The sequence below is a fragment of the Tympanuchus pallidicinctus genome, unplaced genomic scaffold, assembly GCF_026119805.1.
Source record: "Tympanuchus pallidicinctus isolate F22 unplaced genomic scaffold, pur_lepc_1.0 scaffold16, whole genome shotgun sequence".
NCBI classification, from domain to species: Eukaryota; Metazoa; Chordata; class Aves; order Galliformes; family Phasianidae; genus Tympanuchus; species Tympanuchus pallidicinctus.
The window spans coordinates 13,637,969-13,662,171 of NW_026294679.1; the positions used below are offsets into that span (position 1 = coordinate 13,637,969).

Consider the following 24,203-nt stretch of genomic DNA (forward strand, 5'->3'; position numbering starts at 1 on the left):
GTTAAATATCTGTGGAACAGAATAGCAGTGTTCCTGGCCCAGCTGAGACGCTGGAGAAGAGTCAGTGTGAGGAAGGCAGCAGAAGAGATGCCATGAAGAAAAGTAGGAAGCAGTATGCTGGAAAAAGGAACTCGGTACAGTTTGCAATGCGAAGGTTGGCAAAAGGAATTGGTATTTGACTGATCAAATATGCTAGCATGGTTCAACAGTGCATATCACCAACCAAAGTACTGTGCTTCTTTCTGTCCTCCATCCTTCATTTCTGGAGTTCAAGTTGTACTGTTAAATTGTGAAGTGGTGACTCCACAGTTTGAAATTTAATCTAGGAATTTTCGGAACACATTGCTGGAGTAAGTGCAGCCTTAGAACATGGAATAATAATTAGTCCACTGGATTGTAAACCTTTCCCAGCAGAAAGTATTTTTTTATCTTTCCATTCACTTTCTTGGTATGATTTATGTTTCATTTTGACTGCACACTTCATTTAAAGATAGAAAAAGCACAGGAGTCCTGGTCAGGGCAGAAATTGAGGAAGCCTTGGACTCTGCAGCCATGAGAGGTCCCAGAGAGATGCCTGCAGCACAGTAGAGGTCGAACATTGTGTGCCTGCACACCTTGACATCTACTGCTTTAGCCTGTGGAGCAACTCTGTAGTTCCCATATTTCTGTTCTTGGGGTGTTTTCTAGGAAAAGGAGCATGTATATGAACAGCTATGTGAGTTGTGATTTTGAATGTTTTGCTGAATTTGTACTACCTGAAAACAGACCAAGGAGAAATAATCTGGGAAAAATGAAATGATTTATTTTTATTAGAAATTACATTTAATTTTGAATTATTAGTAAAAAATACTGAACTAGAGGAATTCTTAGCATCTTCTTTCCAGATTCTGTTTGGTTGCTGTCATATTTAAAATGAAAGTGGAATTCATACTGTGAAAATTAATCCTTTAAAATGTTTTCTAAGTGTACATAGGAAAATGCATCAGCGGAAGTTTTGCAGTAAAAGTTTATCAGTCTTTACCATGTCATTTTCTCACTTTTTCTTTGACATACTGTCTGTTCAGTTACAGTACTGTATCTGATCTGTATAGTCTTGCTTTGCCATTATTACCACTGAAATGAAATACGTAATATCATTCCCAAAGTATCATGGGATACTTTGGGAGAGCAAACTGCCATAAAGCCTGTCTGTATCTTTGCACAGTTTCAGCTACTATTATTGACATGGTTCAGTATATTTAGTCTTGTTCCTAAATAATGAATAATTGCTACATTACCACAGCACATTTGATTATTATATTATATATATATATATTATATTATATTGATCATTATATGATGATGAAAAAAAAAAAAAGCAGTGACTTTTCTGTTGCTCTATAGGCCATTATTGCCATCGTAATGACTGGTTTGGCACTTCCAGTCACTCCTTATTACCTTGAATTGCCAGTGGTTGTGTGTCTGTCCAGTCCTTAGGATGTTCTGTTTTAGGCAATCCAAACAATAATGGCTTGGATTAAAAAGGAAAATGAAATGAAAATGCATAATAAGGAAGAATATCACCACACTAAACAAACAGACAAAAAACCTGTCACCAGTGTCTGAAAAGGCACAGTTATTGTTCGTGTTTCTGTGTATGTTGGCTTTTACTGTCCTTGAAAGTTAACTGCAACACAACCATATCTTTTTCTGGTTCTGGAAAATAGATTAAATATCCGCTATCTTTATTAAAAAAACCAAACAATTGAAAACCAGTGAACAAAACTAGAGCTCTGGAAATTGGTGTGCTTTAGTTGTTGATAGTGATACCAGCCCGTATCTACACTGTATAGCCAGTAATGCAATCACCAACTGTGAAAATGAACATAAGTTTTAATAGTATCAAGGCCGTGAAAGCATCACTGTTTTCACTGCAGAATATATACTAAATGTGATCTTTCAGCATTGTTTATACTCTTTCCCACCAGTATGATCACAATGATGTTATAAAGTGAATCTCTTGAATTTTGATTCTGAGTCTGTATTCCTTTCTTGAGCAAAAGTGCCATTTTGTTTAGTTTGAGAATTTAACATGAGAAAGAAGTGGAAGATGTGAGCTTATATTTTTTCTGCTGTTGTTGTTGTTTCATAGTAATATGCAAAATGTGGAAAGTCAGTCATATTTCATTGGTATTTGGCATCTGCTCAACAACTGATTGCTCTTCTCAGAGCTTTTTTGGAAAGTTTGCAGCACCATAATGACAGCTTTCTAAACACAGATGTCCTCTTGGTACAACCTATAATTTTTTATGAAAGATGTATCAATGTCAGAAATTTGAACGAAGTAGTGGAATTAGTGGAACATTCTTGTTAGGAATAAGTATTGAAATATCTACAGTCTGTCTACTGGAAGTGGGGGGAAGATCCTGCAGAGTCAGGAGGGAAAGAGTTGGATGCAAAATGGCCACGCTGTCAGGATGCAGTTTAAGATGAATTGATTCTTTTATTAATGGACTGTGTATGCTTCAGCAATTTTCCCACTATGTTTTATACTGTATAAGTGCATGCAGTGAACTTGAGGCATCAAGAGTCCCAAAGACACATTTAGATAATTAGGGGTTTGGTCATGGAAGATGTCTAATAGCTGAGAGGCTGGGAGTAGCTTTTAAACATTCCTCTAAAGACCCATTAGTAGTTTCTTCCTCTTGTTTCATCTATATCTCAGCAAGGCCATCAGGAAGTGAATATTTCAAACGCAGATTTCCCCTTCTTAATTCAGCTGCTTTTGTTGAGGTAAATTCTCTTAAATGTCATAAGTCAGTAAAAATCAGTCCAAAGATTAATGAGTAAGATGATCAAAACCCAATGACTTTTGATGCCAGTAGTAAAAGACTTGTGATAATATTACTAAAAGAATTCTGCCTTGTTATTTGCATAGAGATACAAGTCATCTACAAGTAAGAAGACAGTACCTATTATTACAATTTTGTAAGTTTAGACTTGTAAGGGAAAAGAAAACTCTCCACTGTTGCCTTTATTGCAATCATTTGAGATTTGTTTCTAATAATGCAGTGCATTAGTAGTAAAAGACTTGTGATAATATTACTAAAAGAATTCTGCCTTGTTATTTGCATAGAGATACAAGTCATCTACAAGTAAGAGGACAGTACCTATTATTACAATTTTGTAAGTTCAGACTTGTAAGGGAAAAGGAAACTCTCCACTGTTGCCTTTATTGCAATCATTTGAGATTTGTTTCTAATAATGCAGTGCATTATGTGTTCTTTTTCTATTCATGTTTAGTAAGATCAGGATGCCATGTAGTAAATACCTCTAGCATCTCTAATAAAATGAGTGGGAATGTACTTCAATAAATATTGTGGTATTTTATTTTTTTCTGCAGTTGTTCAGCCACGATGTAAGTGCTGCAGTCATGGCTACAGCTAACATCATGGATTCTCCATCTATCTGTAATTGTAAAAGGCACTTTGGTTTTGATTTATTTTCAGATCATGCCTGTGGATATATAGGCGCACACCACTAATGAAACATCATTCAGATTCGGAATAGAGGCATTTAAAATCAGAATTCTCCATCAGTAATGATGCAAAACCATAAACGTTAGTTATAAAATTCTCTTTTTTAAAGCCTTAACTGGGTCATGCTGTGATGATTCAATATTGTGATACTGGGATGCCCTTTACTTTTGCTTTTGGTTGATGATAAAATCACTGGCATTGAATACACATGTATGCATGCCTGTGTGTGGCCCAGGCTGGGCTGAGCTTGGCATGCCTTGCATTATGACCTTTTGCCAAACCTCAGCAGTGGTTCTTGGGGAAAAAATGTAAACATACAACCAAATTTACCCTAGTTTCCTTATTTAGCTTAGTGAAAGTTGATACTCCTTGCTGTAAGACTTCAATATAAAAAACTCTGCTAATTAGAAAATGGGATACACTAATTTCAATATTTTAAAAATGTTAATTTTGTGAAAAATACAAATGGAAAGAAAGAAAGAAAGAAAATTCTCCAAATGTGGAATTTATACAGTGAGAGATCATTTAATTTACCTATATTATTCACATTTGGGGCTTACATAATGCCAAGAAAGAAAACACCTATTTTGTTAGGCCAGAAATATATGGAAACATTATGGAATAATACTAATTACTAAGAAAGTACCAGGATTGTGGGTAGTATAATCATCTACAATTTTCTGAGAATATCCTTACTAAAATGACCTAGCTAATTTAAGTGCAATTTCCAAAATAAGGAGACCAGATGTCTTTGTCAACAGTGCAACCGATGGACACTTTTCCTTGAAATAGTCTGCCTTTTCTAATATGAAACTGGACATTTTTATTCCTGTAGATGATAGTTTAGGATTAGGCTGTTTTTTTCCTATGTGGTTACAAGTTATGGAGAAACAGGAGTGTTGCCATAAAATGGAGCATAAAGGATTTCAGTAAGTGGAGGACCTTTTGTCTGCTTGGTTGTTTTGACTGTCATTAAAGCTCACCTGGAAATAGTTTACTACTCCTCTTGATTCCTTTGTTTGTTGTGAGGAGCTCATCATCTCATACAGCCTATGGTGCTGATTCATCCAGTTACAACTTGTGGAGCATTTAGATGAGCTGGCAGTTAACAGATAATGTGTATAATTGATGTAAAGCTGAAAATTGTCAGTTATTCCTGCTTTAAAATGTGGATGTTTGCTCTGAACTATGTGTTTAAGTTGGTTTTAGATGGATTCCAGTGTGAAGCATGAGGTGTAAAACAGCGTAGAAATGTATCTTATCAGACTGTTTTATTTTGGTTTGCTTGCTTGTCTTTTAAATTCTAAGAATATAGAAGCTCAGATAATGAGGACAGTGTCCTTTCTTTCTTTGCCACGTGAGCTCATTTCTGCAAACTAAAGAACTCCCTCTGACCTGTTTAGTTATATATTTAACCCAGTAAAAAGCAGAAGGGTCTGCATTTCATTCATGAGGATATTGTCAGAAGTGCAGCCTGCAGAAATCTAAGTTCTGGTGTTTGGTATGAACAGCATGAGAGTAGGCCAGATGTTTTGGTATGAATGTTTGAAGGTTCCAAAAAAATGAGGTATTGTATCACCCACACATTGAGTAATGCTAAGCTATCAAAGGAACATATGCTCCTGTCAGTTAATTTCTCACAGAATCACAGAATGGCCAGAGTTGGAAGGAACCTCAAGGATCATGAATCTCCAACGCTCCTGCCACGTGCAGGGCCACCAAGCTCCCCATTTAATACTATGTTAGGCTGCCCAGGGCCCCATCCAACCTGGCTTTGAACACCTCTGGGGATGGGGCATCCACAACCTCTCTGGGCAGCCTGTTCCAGCACCTCACCACTCTCATTAATAAAAAACCAATGATATTGAGCTGTCTTTGATGGGACTCTGGAGAAGAGACTGCAGAAGTTTTGTGTGAAGCTTTTTGTTTATAAGCAGGTGTGAAGAAAAAGCTTTTTCCAATTCTTACATAGTGTTTTTTTTTTATAATGAAAAATGTTATCAATTGTATTTCATTTGTGATAAAATCTGCTGCTGCCACTTTCATCCATATCCTGCAGGAGGAGACACCACAAGAGAGAAAAGTGCTTTGCCTGGATTAGGGAGTGGGGCAGAGTACCTGCAGGAGGATGGCTGTCATCCCTATTTCTCTCTGTTGTCTGTGGGGTTGTTTTGTGCGTGCTGGCATGTTCTGAAGGAACAGCCTTGAGATTTGTGTTTCTGCCTTTGCTATAGTTGGTGATTTTCTGGAAGAAAAGAGCTTACACCTAAGTCTAAATCTGTCCTAGTCCTTCATGCCCAAAGTCATCATAGATCTTGCAGCCTTCTCACAAATGCTCAAATCACCATCAGGATCCTTGCCCAAGTATCGCCCCTTTATGACACCTTTCCTTACCTATCTCCAGAACTGCTGCTTTCCCATTCCCCTTCCTTCCCTGCCTCTGGCTCATCCTATTGTTTCCTTAAGACTCTGGAGAATTTTATGGGCTCTCATTCCCTTTGTTGGCAGCTATGGTTGTGTCACCATATGGTACACTAGCAGGGAAAAGGTAACTCTTCTGGGTTTTATGCTTTCTGCTGGCTTAGCACCTAAGGGACTGTCACTGTGGCTCAGGCAACTAGGACTGACATGTGCTATGTAATGCATGTGCTTAAAGTATGTATATGTATTGACATGCACATGTTCTTACATCACTGTTTAGAAGTTACATCAGTGCTTGAAAAGTGTAATAGTGTGTTTTTAATATTTTCTTATAGTATCCATTGTGTTCGAGTTGGACTCAGATTAACCTATTTTATTGACTTCATTTTATTTGCATTATGAATGAATAATTATTTATTTTTGAAAACAACCGAAGCAAAGGAATTTTGACATATCTAAATGAAGCTAAGATAAAAACAGTATGAAACAAAAGCACTGTTTTTTGGAGAGACATAGCTGAAGTGCTTTCTATTGTGTCTCATAGTGTTACGAATCCTTGTTACCTGAATTTATGTTACATTTGATTGTAAGTATATGTAATGCTATCTGCATTTTAATAAGACTCAAATGACAGTTTATTGTTTCCTCTCAATTTTAAATCCGTACCTTCCTTCCTACTTATCTTCTATTTTGTTCAATGATGTCACAAGATGGGGTGCCTGCACATAGTTTTCCTGCTGTGCTTCTATAGCTCTGCATTTCTAATATGTAATACAAGATTTCTTGTACATAAGTAATCATGATGCAGGTTGAAAGCTGAACTCGACCTTTATGAGTCAGACTTTGACTAGGGACATACCACTTGTCAGCATCACTACTAAAGCAAAAAGGGTGTAAAACACAAGTTTTTGGAACTGCGTTCAAAAGACCTGAAAAAATTACTGTTAAAATAAAAAAAAACTGATTGTAAAATAATTCAAATTTAAAATTAAAATATGTCTTAGTGTGAGTTAATCATTTGGGATAAAATCTCACCCTATTGAGAGGGCATGTGGAACCATGATTCAACTCAGCATGCATTTTATTTGCAATAAAATAGAGAGTCATAAATAAGGTGACTCTGACTGCTATCATTTGGCAGAGGTGAAGCAGTGGCTGGTATGTGCTGGAAGTGGCCAATCTGAGAAACAGCACTGATATTATTGCACACCAGTCATTCCCTATGAATTGTAAATTGTCAGAAGATGAACAGTAGCTGTGCAAGAATTTGCAGCACTTGTCACCGAAGCTTACCTATCTAATTGCACTGAAGGCATTTCCTCAGTGTTCACATCATGGAGAGGCCTGAAACAATATAAAACATAGTAAATCTCTGTGGGCACTGAACTGATAGAAGTGTCATGGCCCCAAGCACAAGAGCAGTTGAGATTACTAAGGCCAGTAAGATCTTTATCTGCACAACAACTGATCCTCTGGATGTCACCAGCTACAAAATGAAGCACCTATCTGCCAAACGTGAGAAATTACTTGTATTTCAAGACAGAAGGCTGACCTGTCTGTTTATGTATTGCATGACAGCTGCTTTGCCTACATTACATGGAAATGAGAAATGTATTAAATGTAAAGTGCACAGCACAAGTAATAAGCAAACTAAAAGGCTCTTGTTTTGCTGACTATTTTATTCACTCATTGATTAAAACATTTTTCCTGGGGCAAGAATAGCTGGTAAGCTTGTTTAGAAAATTGCAAGTAAGAGAATAATTAAAACAGGTATTCTTTTAATCTAATATTAACCTTATAATTTAGGAAAATATGGTTTTATAAACTGAAAAAAATGTGATGGTTTTGGTGCTGCATTTTAAAAGAAATTACATCTTTTACAGAAGACAAATAAAGATTAGAATTGCATTACATTCATCATTCCTCTTGTATAGCATTCGTACAATAGGGAAAGTGGTAATTAATTGCTCCTTCTCTTATGTCTTTCTAGAGATCTGAAGAATAATTTGATTAGCACAATTGAGCCAGGGGCTTTCCATGGACTTTCAGAGCTGAAACGCCTGTAAGTATTAATTCCATTTGAATTATTCTGAAAACTGTGTTTGTATCAACATTTCTATCCTTGGGCAACTCACATATGCCACCAAGCAATAGTAGAATGAGGACACTGTCTGGAGAATAAAAAATCACACGTTGTACTTTTTACATTTACCATTCTTTTCTTTTCCTTTTTCTTTTTCTTTTTACTTTTTTTTTTCTTTCTTTTTTCTTTTTTCTTTTTTCTTCTTTCTTTTTTCTTTTTTTTTTTCTTTTTTTTTTCTTTTTTCTTTTTTCTTTTTTCTTTTTTCTTTTCCCTCTTTCTTTTTTTCCCATTTAAGTATACGTATGCTTTCCAATAAATGTCTTCATAGGTACTTCTGCAAAGTTCAAGACACACCTAATTATTGATGTAGCAGCCAGTACATCACTGCAGACATTCATCGGAAATAAAACCAAGGGTTTTAAACAAGTGTAAGCATGGCAGTGTAAGCATAGCTTTGTGCTGTGCTAAGATTTGTATTTTTTTTTATTTTTCCTTATGCACAGTTTGCTTACTTTTATCACAGGTCAAGTCTGTAAAATAAGTTCTTAAAAAGGAAACTTTTTCATCTTTCAGACAACTTGCCTACAATTTTCTTATCTCTCGCATTAACTCTGCTGGATGTTCTTTTTTATTTTTGCCCTTTTAATATGCAATTTGTCCCATCTGTCATTCCTGTATTCCTCTCACTGCCAATCTTCTCAATCATTTTCATTGACTGGTTTTTAAACTACATTTGTAAAAAAGTAAAAATATCAAAGTTCTACAAGAGGGGCTTTTTCCTTTTATTTAATAAGGGTTACAGATCCTCATTCATTCTTCACAACTTGAAACCTCTTTTTAAAGTGTTCCAAGTGCCAGCATCCAAATGGCTGTGTACAGCAAAGCAGCCATCAGGGCCTGAAGTCTGCTAGGCATTGTGCACACTGTCTCAGGTGAAGACTTATGAGAAAATGGGAATTATTTTAGGAGAATAATAAAATTTAGATGATGAGGAATGCAATGTGAGAAAAAAAAAATTTAATGTCTCCTTTTTTTCTCTGAGGTTAAATCTCTGATTGAACTATCTAAATAAAAGTTTCAATCTCTGATTGCACAGCTAGCAGTGTCTTCTGACACCAACCAGTAACTTTCAGTGTGCTTGGTTACAAAGCCAATGATTTAGTACTTACCAAAGTCAGAGCATCCTATGCATTTTTAACGCAAACAGAAACATAAGGTTGGCACTTCTGTGTTCACTGTGTTTAGGGATAAAACAATGAAATGATCAAAACAAGCACTAATTATTGCTTTGGCCACGTACTCTAATAACACAACCCTGACCTCTGGTGGGAAAAACGAGAAGCCTGTTCATGTGCTGGGCTGTGTGCTGGAAAACAGGTGAAACTTAGATCAGCTGTCAGAGAGAAGTCCAAGAAGAACAAATCATTTGATGTTAGGAAAAATGAGAAGAAATTAGAATATTAGGAATGATAATGTTAGGATTTCACAGGACAGAGCTGAAAAAGACCCCTTCTTTCTAGCATGAACATGTAACGCTGGGAACAATCAAGAGACAGTGAGTTGATTAATTACCAGCTTGTCGAGTTTGATACAAATAGGTATAATTTGTGGTAAGAAAATCTCTGCAGTCTTCAGCTCTTCAACAATTGGGTAGCAGACAGCTGAGCAGAAGCTATAAATACTATAAACTCCTGTTGAATGCTGAATAGAGTCATTACTTTAAGGCTGCACTTTATATTCATATCTTCTTATTTCACATGTTGAAGTTGGTGTAAAATGGGCAATTGCAGGAGATACAACTATGTCAAGGCAGACAGATAAACAGCAGGCTGTCAACATCAAAATGTTTTTTGCAAATGATTTGCAGAAATCTTCTAATTTGTATTCAAATGAAAAATTGAATCATTTCAAGAGTTTACTTAAAAAGGGACAAAGAAAACGGCTGCAAATTGAAAATTTATGAAGCACTGAAATTATGACGCTTGGTTATTCAACAGGGGAGAGTTTTGCTCTCTCTCACATCAATTTAACAAGTCAACATTATTAAGGTAAATGTCTTACTCCTGAAAAGGAGCATCAGCTTTGTACATTATGAATTGAGTAAAACCTAATATAATGTGTGTTAGTCTGGAGGAATATGCAGAAAGCTATCTTTTCTTTTTGCGATTAAAAATGGGTTTTATAATACGAGATTTCAGCCACGTATATCTTACTGTGAAAATAATACTGATAAAAGCCTTCAGAAGGGGAAAGATAGCCTTTTGCTTTGTTAAAAATACCATTTTACTGTCTCATATTTTGAGAAAAACACTGATTTTGATTAGTTTAGGTGAAATTTACTCCTGCCACTCAAATCATTCTCCACATTTTGATGTGTGTTGTTCTGTATGTGTTCAGACTTTTCAGGATGAAATAAAGCATTACCCAACTAAGAATTGAGTGGGTTCCTGCTTACTATTTAATTCTTTAAGGGAAAGATACATATGAATAAATGTGTATTTGTCTTGAGGTTGTGTTTTAAGAGTTTGCATGTAACTTTCACTAGAAAAATTTGGAGAATAACTATATTTGCAATTTTGGCACTGTGTTGTTCTGCAGACTATTTTCTTCATCTGTTGCCTACTTCATATCCCTGATTAGCATTTAAGAAATATTTTCATTCTAATGCAGTATTTCATCATTTCATTGTACAGCAATATACTCTTTGACTGATGGGAGAAGACTTTGTAGTGAATTCCAAAGACATTGCCTTCACATTCTAGCAGATGGGGTTTTTCTCCATGAAAGCAACAACTGGATTTATCAAACTCATTCATCTTTATTCTCTTGTTTTGATTGTTTTTGTTCTCTTGTAGTAAGAGAAAGATATTGTTGCACAGTGCAATAAAGAACTTAGAAGGCCACCACTGATTCTATAACAAAAATATATTCAGATAAAATTTAATGTCTTAGTGGACATTTAATCACTTAAAATACTTAGATTAGTAAAGTTATATTAAAAAAAAAAAAGTTGATATTAAGGAAAACAGTGGAAAATCAAATAAAGTTAAACATTATTTCAAAATATTCCCGAGGGCAGAATTCCTGTTGCTATCACAACATGAGTGTTTATACCTTCTTTTGTTTCCTTTCTAAAAGGATTCTGTACATTTTGTTGTACATATTAGTCGTAGAGGAAGCGCCCATTCATCTTTCTGCAGACAGCAGTTACGGAACATAATGTAGCATTCGTAGTCTGAGGCAGCCACTGTATTGTTCTTGGAAGAGCTTTCCTAGTGCTTATCAGGACTAAACTTCTTATTGGCTGAAAAATTAACTGCTCCTTGGTTTCTGTGACTTCTTCAACAAGAGAGAATGGTACCCATGAGAAGATACGTTAGTGAACAGTAAAAATGTGTCTATCTTGACTAACTATTGCACACAACAAAGTGGAGGATACATAATGCTTTTCAAAAATAAACAAGAAGGCACTAATAAATGTGATAAAGAATAAATCTGTTGTTTTGAAGATAAGTTTTGCTTTTTTATTTATATAATTGCATTCTAATGCAATTAATACAAGCTGCAGTGTGGTATGTTTAAGTGTAGAATATTGCTAAATAGCCTTTATATAATGTTGTGAGAGCTGTTTAATTCAGTCATGTTACTGAAGAAAGCTTTATTTCTCTCTTGTATCTGTCTCCTTAAGCATTAAAATTAAAGAGGCTGTTTGTGATTATCTGGGTGTATATATGAATAACATAGAACTAATGTTTTACCGTTGTGTTTTTTTGTTTGTTTGTTTTTTTCTTTCAGAGATCTTTCAAATAACAGAATTGGTTGCCTAACACCAGAAATGTTTGTTGGACTTAGCAGTCTTCATAAATTGTGAGTATAATACTTCTCTTGTTTTAAATAGGAGAAATCTGAACTACTGCATGACTTACTTGACTACAGTTGACAAACTTTCATTATATCAAAATTAATTTCATATAGTCTTCCCATAAAAGTGAAAAAACCTCTACTGACTTGACTGTGATGACTTGACACTTTAAAGATGATTATTCTATTTTCAAATGTAATATATATCAAAACTCCAAATAAATTGTGCATACAACATTTGTAAAGATGCTGAATTTCTGTTTGCATGTCATGCAAGCAAATAAAGGTCAAATACCCAAATTATGATTCATAAAGTTGTTTTCTAATGCTGGTTAGAAAATTGATACATTGCTCTTTTGATCCACTGGAGATCAGTTAGAATTTTGTAGCTTTTTTTTTTTTGTTCTTAAAATGTATTACAGAAAAACTGTACAGCCATAGACAAAATGCATAAAGCATTATTTAAATTTGGAACGTCAGAGTAGTTCCAATTGCTTGAGAAATGTGAAATTTAGGCTGCCCACTGAAGATGTTGTATTGTTCACACCATTTTTTATGGTACTTTCTGAGTCTTTAGTTTATTGTGTACAGTGACACTGGAGCATGCTCTAGGGAGCAGAGCAATTGACTTGCCTATCCTTATGTCTCAGCATTTGCTGGGTCCATAGATTTTGAGACAGTTAGAAAAGAAGCACTCAGAAACAAAAAAAGATCATAATAGTATACCTGGGTTGTTCAATTTCAGAGAGAATCTGGTGAATCTGGAAAGTATAAAATATGTGATGGCCAAATTTACTAGAGATGATAAGTTTATCATGGCCTGAGGAGACGAAAGTTGATTTTGAGGAATGACAGAAGTAATGGAGAGGATTCCCTGACAGCACAGTAAAATGGAAATGAAATTTAATGGAAATATATGTTAAGTGATGTAGGGAAGAAAAAAAGTTCTGGGCTAACCATTAAAACTTGGGAAAGATGTTTTGAGATGATAGTGGATAATGTCATGAAAACAGCTGCTCATTGCTCAGTATCACTTCAAAAAAAAATACAAGTATTATTAATGAAAGGGAGAAAAAATCAGAGAACGTATATAATACTACAGAAAGAAAGTTAAGCAGCTGCATTTTGAAAAATATTGGCAGTCTTTCTCAGTCCACTGAGCTAAGGAAAGTGATCAAATCTCTGAAAGGCTCAAGGCAAGATAGAACGGAGTGGTGAGAGGTGCAGCACTAGGAATGAATAAGTTGCCTGCAACTTTCCTGGCTGGGAAAGGGACAGTTGAGAGGAAGGGAGGTGTGATACGAGACTCTAAAATTCTGAATAACATAATAGAGATGAACAGCGACCTATTTTTCATCATCTTTGACAGTACAGAAACTAGAGGATACTGAGAAAAAATACTGAGGCAAATTGGAAAAAAAAGCAAACCAAAAGGAAGGTTTGTTGTCATTATTTTTTAACAAAAGACAAAGCTGAGGTACACATTGCTGCACGATTCTCTTAAAACTTTACATGAATTCAAGAGGCTATGGATAATATTATGAAAGAGAAGTCCCTGCTGGATTATTGAATTCATAGAAACCTGGTATTGTTCAGGAAATTCTTGAGTTTCAAATATTTGGAGGTTAAGAGAATAAATGGAGGAAACAATATTTTGTTATACACTTTTCAGTGTATCCTGCTGAGAAAGACCCAGGAGGGCTCTGCATTTTTATCTACATCTGCCTTCATTCCTGAATGGGGAATCAGTCCTGTGTCACAGTATGTTACAAATCTCAAGCTTTATTTTCTTTCTTTCCAAGACAGTTTTGGAGAAACTGACCTTGGAAAAAACAGGAAACTCTTTCTAGAAAGATCTGCCAGGAGATCAAAATGATGCTGGGTAAAAGGCCCAAAACTGGCATGTTTAACTCATTGCATTATTGAGAGTAAATGTGCCAGATCTCCTCTGATGTATACAAATGAGAAAAGACAATGGAAGGAGCCTTGATAGCAAGTTGCCCACTTCTCTTTTTGCTCATCTCGGGCATGTGGTCAGATTGGGCAAACCCAACCTGCCTCTGGGGGTTGCCATGTTTCCTTTGTTGTGCTCAGTGAACGTGACTATGACTGTGAAGTCAGATTATCACAGAAGGTACGTTTAATTCAGAGTGGTGAAACTACCTTCTAGACAGTACGAGCAACCTCACCAGAAATTGTTCAAATCCCTGCAGTCTTGGCAAAAAGTCTAAAAATTTTATTCATAAATTGTTCCAAACCATCTTAACTGCAAAATTTCAGTCTTGTGAATATAAAGAACAGAAATTAATTCACAGTGAGTTTTCAGCATTTGTTCTGTGGCAGTGTTTGGCTATATTTGCCCTTTCCTCTGAAGGCCAGGATGGAGAGTGGAAGACTACCTCTGTATTCTTGGCTTGTGTCAGAAAGCAGCATGTATGCATGGCAAAGCTCAGTAGTTACCAAGCTGTACCAACCAAAGCATTACAGTGTCCCTTGGGAAAACAGGCTCCCAAATCCCTGCTCCCTCTGGTAGTCGAACTCTCACCCTGCCACAGTGCTTGCAGATTTTCTTCTGAGCATGCAGATCCAGAGAAAGTCTCATCAGTTCCCCATATGTTATGTTATCACTGTGTTTTCTTGCCTCCTGTCTTTTTATGCATCCTAGGTAAATATTTATTCTTTCCTCACTATGAGGCTAGATTTCATTTCCGAGTGTAAACTCAGCACTTTCTGCATTGTTTTAATCTGTGCTTCCAGTTTATAGCTGAACTTTTAAAGATGCCTTTCTTAATTCAAACTCTCAAGTGAAATTCTTGTTACACTTTTTACTTTAAATAATATCATTTAGTGAAATTATTTGATCTACTATCTTCAAGTACGCTCACCTCTTCTTAGAAAATGGTTCTCTTAATGTTGACTAGACTTGGTGTTGTTATTACCAGATTTATTTTCACGTATTTACTTTTCTGAGCCAAAATTGCTAGAGAATTCTTCTTTATGGATGTTATGTCCGTGTGCCAGTGCAAAAAAAGATGATTCTGATAGACCTGTTAGTTTGACTTCACTTGCAGTTACCGGCTGAGTTCTGAAAAAAAGTAAAACAGAAAAAATGTTGGCAGATTGGGGTTTTCTTTCATCTTTTATAGTATGCTTTTACTGAAGATATATCATGTAAGCATATTAATAAAACCAGTGATTTTCTAGAAAAGGAAAATTACTGATTAATTTTAGTGTATATCTAGCATTATATTACATCAGAAGGAAAAAATGTAAAATTTATACTAGATTTTTTTTGTGTGATGAGATCTAGTATTGAAGGCATCTATCTTCCCTGGTATTTTTAGATTCTAACTAGTTCTGCATCTTACTAGTCATTCTGTAGGTGATCTTAGGAAAGATCATTTCTAGAATCTAATGATGCATTTCCCACAAAATGCATATAAACCAGGCGACCAACATCACTGAAAAGTCAGAAATTAGATTTTTAGTAGCAATTAGATATATTTAGGTTACATATAACGTCTGCTCTTTCTCACTTATTATTTGTACTAAGAACTGGTTAGTGTAGTAAACCACCATCTTTTGGTAGATTTTCCAAAGAGTAACTTCATTTTTAGTAAATCTCGCAATCTCTGTACTTTCTGAATTTTAATAGCATTTTCAGTTTATTATTGGCTCTCTACATCTTTGATCTTTAAAAATATATATATTTCTCAAGGCTTAGTCATTGGTTCACTTTTTTGTTCTCCATTTTTAAAATTTGGGCTTTAAACCACTTTTCTACAGTTGATTATATTATTAAGATCATCCTGCATGCCAGTTCATATACTTCAATAATTCCTCTCCATTTACTTTATTATTTTTCAATTTTTATCATTTCTGAAGTCTGGAACTCAGAGGCCTAATGGTAGATTAGACAAAATTTCTTTTTTACCAAGAGTAAATCAGTTAGTGTTTACAGTATCAAAATTTATGACTTTATCTTTTATGCAAGCTGTCATCTTTAACAATCCAGAGTCAAGAGCAGCATTACTCTTGTTGAGTTGGTGATTATGTTGTGTCACTACCATCACAGTTGATAGGAGCAAGTCCCCACCATTCACCATGTTACTTGCTCCTCTGTCTCAGAAATCTGATTAATGACATAATTATTAATAATCGCTTGAGTTGACAATTTTAATTTGCCTTGAATGTAAGAACTAGTGGGTTTTTTTTTTGTTTTTTTTTTGCTGACTATGGGCTAATTCAGGCTTCCTTAGGCCTAACACTTTCTAGCATTTTTTTTTCCCTTGGACTTTTTTACAAAAAATTTCCAAAAACAAGTTATTTCAATCTATAAATTACAATAAGCCTCCTTTGTGTTGCTAGCGATACCTCTGAATCATGTTTACTGGTATTTTCAGGAGTGTGTTCTCTGAAAACAGTGTGGAGTGGCATTTACTTAATATAACATGAATGTAAAGAATTGTATTAAAGAAAAGATGACAAATTCTTAAATAATAAACTGATTTAATAACCACCAATTATGGGTGAGAATATCAAAGGAGCATTATAAAGATATATAGAGAGAGAAATAATGATTTATGCAATTGTTGATAGCATGAAATTAGAGCTCTCCTGTGTTACTTTAGCAGAGATGAAAAGATCTTTGCAGGCTGTTATCCAAACCAGTAGGGAGAGCCGTGAGTCCACTGGAAAGAGCAAAGGACATAAATCCTTATGCACCTTCTGTGAATTATACAGATGAGCTCTCCTGGTCCTGTTTATGAGCACAAATACCAGGTGAAACAAAATAATGCAGTTGTTCTTGGCTTTGTAAAATAAAAATGTGGGAAGAAAAAAAGTAAAAAATCAGCTAAGCTGACATAACTTTTCATCAAATGATGTGACGAATATATCTAAACTCAGTAGGATAAATGTATGTAAACATACTTCTCTAAAATGAAAGGTGAAATTTGTCTAGCTTTTAGGGATTATGCAAGGACTCTTCAAAGGGTTTGATGATTTCATGTAGACTATACTGAACAGGGCAACCTAAGGGTTTCTTAAATTTATACTAAAAAATAATAATTAGTAATATCATCAAATACTGTTTTGAAAACATAAACACATACGAAATCCAAATAGAACTTATAAGCCTCTTAATCATGCACGTAGGAAAAAGTTCTCTTACTCAGGTCAGGATGTACATTTTTGTGAATTGGAACTGAATTTCAAATTACTAATGAAATCTAAAATTTCGTACGGCTCCCTAAAATCACTGCAGGCAGTGAATTGTGATTATGTTCCTTGAGGGTGATCTAATTTTTACACCTTCTTGGATTTGATGATTTTTTTCTTGAAAAATGATTTCAAAATGCATTCACATCGTTTGACAGATGTATCTGACAGTGCCTCAGACAGCATAAGAGAAGATTTATTATGTCTTCTAAGATATTAGCTTAACTTTTTTGACTTAATACATCATCCTTCGGCTGTGTTTATGCTGTGCTGGGGTGCACGTATTCTAACTAGGACTGACATAATTGAATGCAACAAATCTTCCAGATCTCCTTCAGTCCCTCAGAGGCCATGTTTCAATGCTTTGTTCCAGAATGATGTATGCAAATATACTTTTGGTAGGTAATGGTGTGGCCATCCATACTAATTCTGTTTATACTTAATTTAAATATCATGAGCTATGGAATACTGGGTTGGTGTACTGGTTGACCAGATATCATCTTAATAGTCCCCAATAAGTTAGTCCTTCAGGTTTGGCATTTTAGTACATTAAAACCTATTTCAGCAAGCAACTACTGCTGGATCTTCCTTTAAGAAGTTCCAGACAGACCTTCCTCTTTACTTCTAACTGTTTGATTAAAGTACATCTGATTTATTTGTCATCCCGGCTCTGAATCATTATCACCAACTAGCTTTATGATAATATTATACCATAAATTCTTGTGTGACTTTGTTGCTGTCATTGAAGAAACTACTCCCTTTGTATGGTGCTGGAGATAAAGTACAAAACCAGAATAACAGTGTGAATCACATAGACCTCATACTGAGAAAGTGTGCACCAGAGCCTGCCCTCTATTTGTGCTGTAGGTTTTATACCTTCTCTATCAAGTCTTTTTGCACAGAAGAATCTACTGCTTTTTCATTCAGCCTCTGCTTTCTAATACTGCTTATAAGAGTGAAACATACTTCATGTTCATATACTTTGTTTCCACCTGTACTTTGCCTCAAATCAGTCCTTCGAGGTGCATTTGGTTGTTTTATGGTATTTGTTATTTATATTAAAGCTTCTGGCAGAAGTGTTTTATTAATTTCTGTAAAAGCATGGAGTATTTGATATATAAAAAAATAAGTGCACGACTGTACATAAAGCTAAAATGGTTTACCTCTGATATAACAGAGAGCACATGTTTCTATTAATGCAGTAAGTTAATGGCATAGCAAGTGCTATCAGCTTTGGAGTGCATTAATTTGTTATGTTTGAAATGTTTGGAAACTAGGTGATAGGGATGTTTTAAGAACAAATTTCCTTTTAAGTCAAGCTAGAGTGGGTTTTTAAGATATCTGAAATGGTGGAATTTCACAATGCCGTGGTTATAGAAATATTTTAATACAGAATATAAATTTCATGTGAGCCAAAAGAACCAGGCATCTGCAGCATGCTGCAGACATCTAGCTCAGAAGTGCTCAGTTATTGGGTGATTTAATAATGCTCCAGACTGCTTTGTTAGCAAAGAGGCTATTCCCAGTGTTGGGGAGATCCAGTCTTATATATTGTGCTTGTTGGATTTAGAAATTTATTTGTGATTTATACAGCACTGTAAACATGATACTAGTTTGCTAATTAGCAGTAATAATGTGGAAATTTTGAGCCAGGTCATTATCTGAATATGAAAGAATATGAAAACGGACTTACTGGCTCTGTGCTGACTTCTGAACTGTCAGGAACTCTGTTATTCCACTACTTGCCAAAAGCACTGAAGAAAACATGTATATCTCACAATGAAAAGTTTCAAAAAAATCTGTGAAAAGAACACATTAGGAATTTTTAGTTTGACAAAAGGCAATTCTGGTGAGATATCTCAGTGGGCTTGGAAGGACCTATGGAAAGTGCATAGATTTATCAGATGTAGGATGGGCATCTTCAGCAGGTGAATAGCCACATTCTGTTTGCTGAATTGAACTTTTTCAGCATATGCTTAGCCAGGGCTTATGTCCAATAAGCATGAGTAGGCCCATTTAATTTTAAGTAAAGAGGCTATCTTATATGTACCTACACTTCAAGGCAAATTAGAAAGCCCTTCCATTTCCAAGAGCTTAGTGCTTCAATTGTATTAAGGGTGCACTGTTAAACAAAATACTTGCAATGACCTCAATTATATCAACATATCTTACTGTCACTCAGTATAATGAGAAATAATTTCACTTAACTTTGCTGAGCCAGTTATTTTTCTCTATTAGTAGAGTTTTGCTTAAAGCTACCATGAAATTTTGAATTGTTCAAAGCCTTTTTTTTGATTGTTGAAAAATTACTTTTGTTCCAAGAATTGCCAAGAATACAAAAATAAGATGAATTATTTCCAGAAGGCTCTACAACTTATTTTATTTTACAAGTACTTAAAAAGACAGCATTATTTGATATTAAGCATTTACTTCTTGTACTTTTAAAATGCTGATTCAACAGTAATATTGAATGAGGAAATATTAAATTGCATCTGTATGCAAGTATTCAGCTTAATCCATTCAGACATCAAGACCAAAAATATAGTAAAACAGTAGTTAAAATGGAAATGGCCTTAAGAACGTGATGATAGGGAACATCTGTTTATTTAAAGTCTTTTGTAATAAAAATGTTTACTTTGAAAACTCACTGCTATTTAAATAAAATGCTAGGATTCATCTACACATTATTAAACTGATACTTTTATTTGTTTACCTTGAAATAGCGTTCTACATAAACAGTAAATTAAAACATAGGTCTTGGTGAAAAATCACTGAGTGAATATTGACACTGAAATTCTAGAGTATATCACTTCTGTTAAATATATACAGAAACTCCTGTTTCTTAAATGGAATGAATTGTATGTGTACCTGCTGGCAATATATAAATTTAAATGTCTGTGTTGTGGTCAGGAAATTACATTTTTTTTTAATTAGCACTTGGAAAAAAATTACTCTAACAATTTTGTTTTCATGTATTTGCTATATCCATAATTTACTTTTTTTTTTTTCTAGGAATTTGTCAGGGAATATTTTTTCAAGTCTCATGAATGGACTCTTTTCTGAGTTGCTAGCTCTGAAAGCACTGTAAGTATGATTCCTTCCCTTCTTAAAGAGCCAAGAAAAACATTGCAATGAACACAGTGTAGTTGAATTCAAACAGAATTATTTCTATCAATGCTTTAGAAACATAAAATATACAGTATTTTCTTACCAATGTCTGTGTCTGCGCTGAGAATTTGGCGCGGTTCCTGACAAACCCACACTGGCAATCCTGAATGGCATCCGTATTTATTCTTTTCTACTTTATGATTTTACGCCTTTCCATATTTGTATGCATTACATTGTGTGATAACTGAATAAAAAAACAAAAGCACTCATATTAAAAACTTTGTCTAGAACTATAATGACAGTTCTGGGCTATTTATATTAAATGCACCTCTCTGAGACTTAAAAGTATACATTGGATGTTTCCATGATTAATTTTCTACTTGAAGGTGTTTTAGTAATTAAATGTATTTTGCAGTGTGGCTTTTTATAGTACCACCTATTCACATATAAGTCAGTAGTCAGAAATACTGTTCCCAAATAAAAAAAAAATTTGGCATAATGTTTTGAAAGACATTAGGATTGGGACAGTGTGCATTATTTGTCTCAGGTTATCTGTATACACATCTATACAGGATTATCTTTAGAATGTGATAATCTGTATTTGAAAGACTTTGAAGAAAGTTTGTGTATGAAAATTGTGTGCACGCTAACTGTGCTGTTCCTTTGTTCTTCTAGGCATTTCAACACTGATTCACTCATTTGTGACTGTAATCTGAAATGGGTCTTACAATGGGCTAGAAATGCTTCAGTCCGAATTGCGGAGGAAACTGTTTGTGCTTACCCCAGTGCTTTACAAGGACTGTCTTTTCGTAACCTGAAGGAAAACCAATTGATATGTGGTGAGTTGCACTGGTGTTTAACATCACCAACTGGAGTGGATTTGAGAGAAAAATGTTTAAAAAAAGTAGTAGTATCGCCAAAAAAAATATTAATGGCTCTGGGTTTCTTATAGCAGCAAGAAATTTAGGTATAATGCACAGAAAACACAAGTAAGATTAAAATAGAGTGGGAAAAACACAATTTGCTTATTTCATCTGAAATTGTATGTACATGGAGAGAGCACCATTGTCCTGTCTATATATTAGGTAACGTATATTCATGACATGAAACATTAATACGTGATGGTAGCCCTACATTATATATTGCATGAAACTGAAGTTTCCTCGAGGAATTTAGAGAATGTTGCCTTTAAGTTGTATTTCTGACACAAATATCAGACTTTGTTCTTTTATTTTTCATTTTGTAAATCTGTTCTATACACTTCAGCACCGCTGCCTATGAATAGGATTTTTAGAGTTGAATGTTAGGCAAATTCTTTAAATTTAGATCTGTAAGTGAATTGCTTTCTGAGATTTTCCACTGTAGGAAACATAAAGGATATGGGATGAGGAAGAAAACAAAAAATACAAACGAGTAAAGAAAATTCATCTCTGGCTGAACATTATATAGCATAGGACAGAGAAACATAATGAATTTAAAAGTTACACTGCATAGAAAATATCCCTGTCTGTGTGCTGGTGGGTTCCATAGTCAGAAATATTATTTGACGCATACTTCATTAATCACAGAATCTTTGGATCTTTGACTTTCTTGAATGACAGAAAGTTGGTGGGGTGATGACTTTGCTAATACCTTGTGGAAATGAAAGAAAAGCCACACTTTTATTCCCATAATCACCAAAGGAATGATGTGTGTTACTAACACTTTCCTAGCAGAATGGAGATCAGGGTCAATTGGAGTCCTAACAAAAAATGTGGTTTAAACAATGGCCAATAGAAATGTTTACAAGTTGTGAGAGATGTAAAAAGCTGTGAACCATAGGTCATTCAGTGGCTGAATTGTTAAGGAAGCACAGATATTCAGCTAGAAAGAAATAAGGAATGTGCTCTTGTGAGTGAAAGGGTGAGAAGCTTCCAGTAGCCTGCATTAATGATCATTTGAAAGTCTGCAATTCCTTCCAAATATCAAGCTACCACTTTACAGAGACCCAGCATGGGCATCTTCATAGAGATCCATTTCCCAGCAGGAAAAGTGCTGCTCCTGAAAACACTGGAACGATCAGAAGAACTCATTAAGGGCTGCTAATTGGTATTTCCAGGTTGCCAATGAATATGAGCCTGCAAATTTTACAGATGAAATGAAACAGCAGTTTCTCAGAATGTCATACTTCAATCTAATAGGACTCCCTAGCACACCTCTGATACAGAATTTATAAAACTCATCTAGCCCTTACCACTGTTTATTATGTCCAGAACACTTGACAGGATCTGTAATGACTGCCAATAACTTGACACCACTTTTAATATCCTCAGAGAGCTTGCTGTTGATTGTATGTGCTGAGTGTTCCACCAGCTCTGTAGTGCCTGCCAGGTGCTTCATGGTGCTCATAATGTCTGTTGAGCAGCTCATGGTGCCCACAGCAGTAAGCAATTTCATAGTCAGTAGATTAATTTGAACTTAGGCGTAATATAAACCTCTCTGGGACTAAAATAATAACAACTATTGGGAATGTTTACTGAGTAATATGTGTTGAAATATGCATACAGCTGATCAGATGAAGCATATCTTAAAGAAAACATTAAGAAGTGGTTTATAGATTGAAAAGTGCCCATGAACATCTTCCACACTGCCAAAAGTTTGTACTTAGATTTACTGATCTTCCTTCTGTATGCTAGAAGATACTCATGAGGTATCATTGTCACAAGATGAGAAAAAAAAAATTGAAGGGGAAAAAATTAGTAGGAAAAAGGCAAAAATCTTCATAGGGTAGAATGAAGCAAAAAGTCAAAATATGTGACAGGGAATGAAGGAGCAACTAGACAGTAAGAATTTCTGAATAGCTACAGGGGATAGTTTGCCATGAGCTTTTTACATCTGTTTTGCATTTTTATAAGAGATGAAATCATCTTTCAAATTTCTTCTTGGCAAATCCTTCTCATACATCTGATTACTGAAGTTAGCCAAAGACACCCATTCAGCAGTTAGATAAGTGCTTTTGGGATTTTTATAAAAGTTAATCTAAGTAATAGCACAGTTTGGAATTCACAAGAATCTACTTCCACATTTTGTTAACAGCATGTAAGAACTACTTAAATCTTCTTTAACAAAAATCTCAAGCTCTCAGAAATGTGCCATAAAGCAATTTTTGACAGGTTTGGAAATAAAGCTGAAAAGTTGTTTGACTATAAAAAAAGTGAATTGCTTTCTGAGATTTTCCACTGTAGGAAACATAAAGGATATGGGATGAGGAAGAAAACAAAAAGTACAAAGATAGTTTTTTAGTTTTGTACTTAAACATGAGGGACTGCAGTGAGTTCATAACAGTATGGACAGAATGTAGTTCTAAAAAATGATGATGAATTTGGCTTCATGTAACTCCTTCTTACTGTTTCTCCATAATTTCAAATAAAACTTACTCAGTTTACTGGAGGAAAATTACATTTTCATGAATATCCAAATGCAGCACTCTAAATTCCACCTGAGATCTGAGAGTATTCTGTGATTTTTTCTCTTGTGCTCACCATCATCAGAGTTTGATTCTATAGGCCATGTTTTTCATTCAGTGAAGACTTGTATGAGTTTGTCTTAATGGGATTACAAAAGATAGCTCTTAAAGGGAGCTTAACTAGACAGATGAGTGAAATACTAGACTTTATTTTCTGTCTCAGAGTTACACTGATATTATTGAGCTAACAGTTTCAAGTAGTAAAAGTTCATTTGTTCTGAAAATTACAACTGTCAATGTAATGCAGAACATTGATGTTTGGAAACGTGCTGACTTCCTGTCTCCGTATGTTTGATTTTGTTTAAAGTTTAGAAAATAGTTGACAAAATACCAGTTCTGGAACAGATAACTGCTTCTCACATAGGTCTTCTACAAATTAATGTACTACTTTTATACTTGTAGATTTTTTCTACAATTGGGGTCAGTCTCTGATCATTTTTAACTAAAAATGTGCTTAAAAAGTAATATATATATTTAGGAAATATAT

General features: G+C 34.8%; 1 protein-coding gene across 3 annotated transcripts in view; it reads left to right on the plus strand.

Annotated features, from left to right (window-relative positions):
• The window catches only part of LOC128077672 (adhesion G protein-coupled receptor A3-like), a 252,454-nt gene that overhangs the window by 85,046 nt on the left and 143,205 nt on the right, over positions 1-24,203 (plus strand). For all 3 annotated transcript variants that reach the window (XM_052677159.1, XM_052677160.1, XM_052677161.1), the window contains exons 3-6: positions 7,930-8,001; positions 11,818-11,889; positions 20,116-20,187; positions 20,887-21,050. In XM_052677159.1, the coding sequence (XP_052533119.1) occupies positions 7,930-8,001; positions 11,818-11,889; positions 20,116-20,187; positions 20,887-21,050 (380 nt within the window). The remainder of the gene's footprint in view (positions 1-7,929; positions 8,002-11,817; positions 11,890-20,115; positions 20,188-20,886; positions 21,051-24,203) is intronic.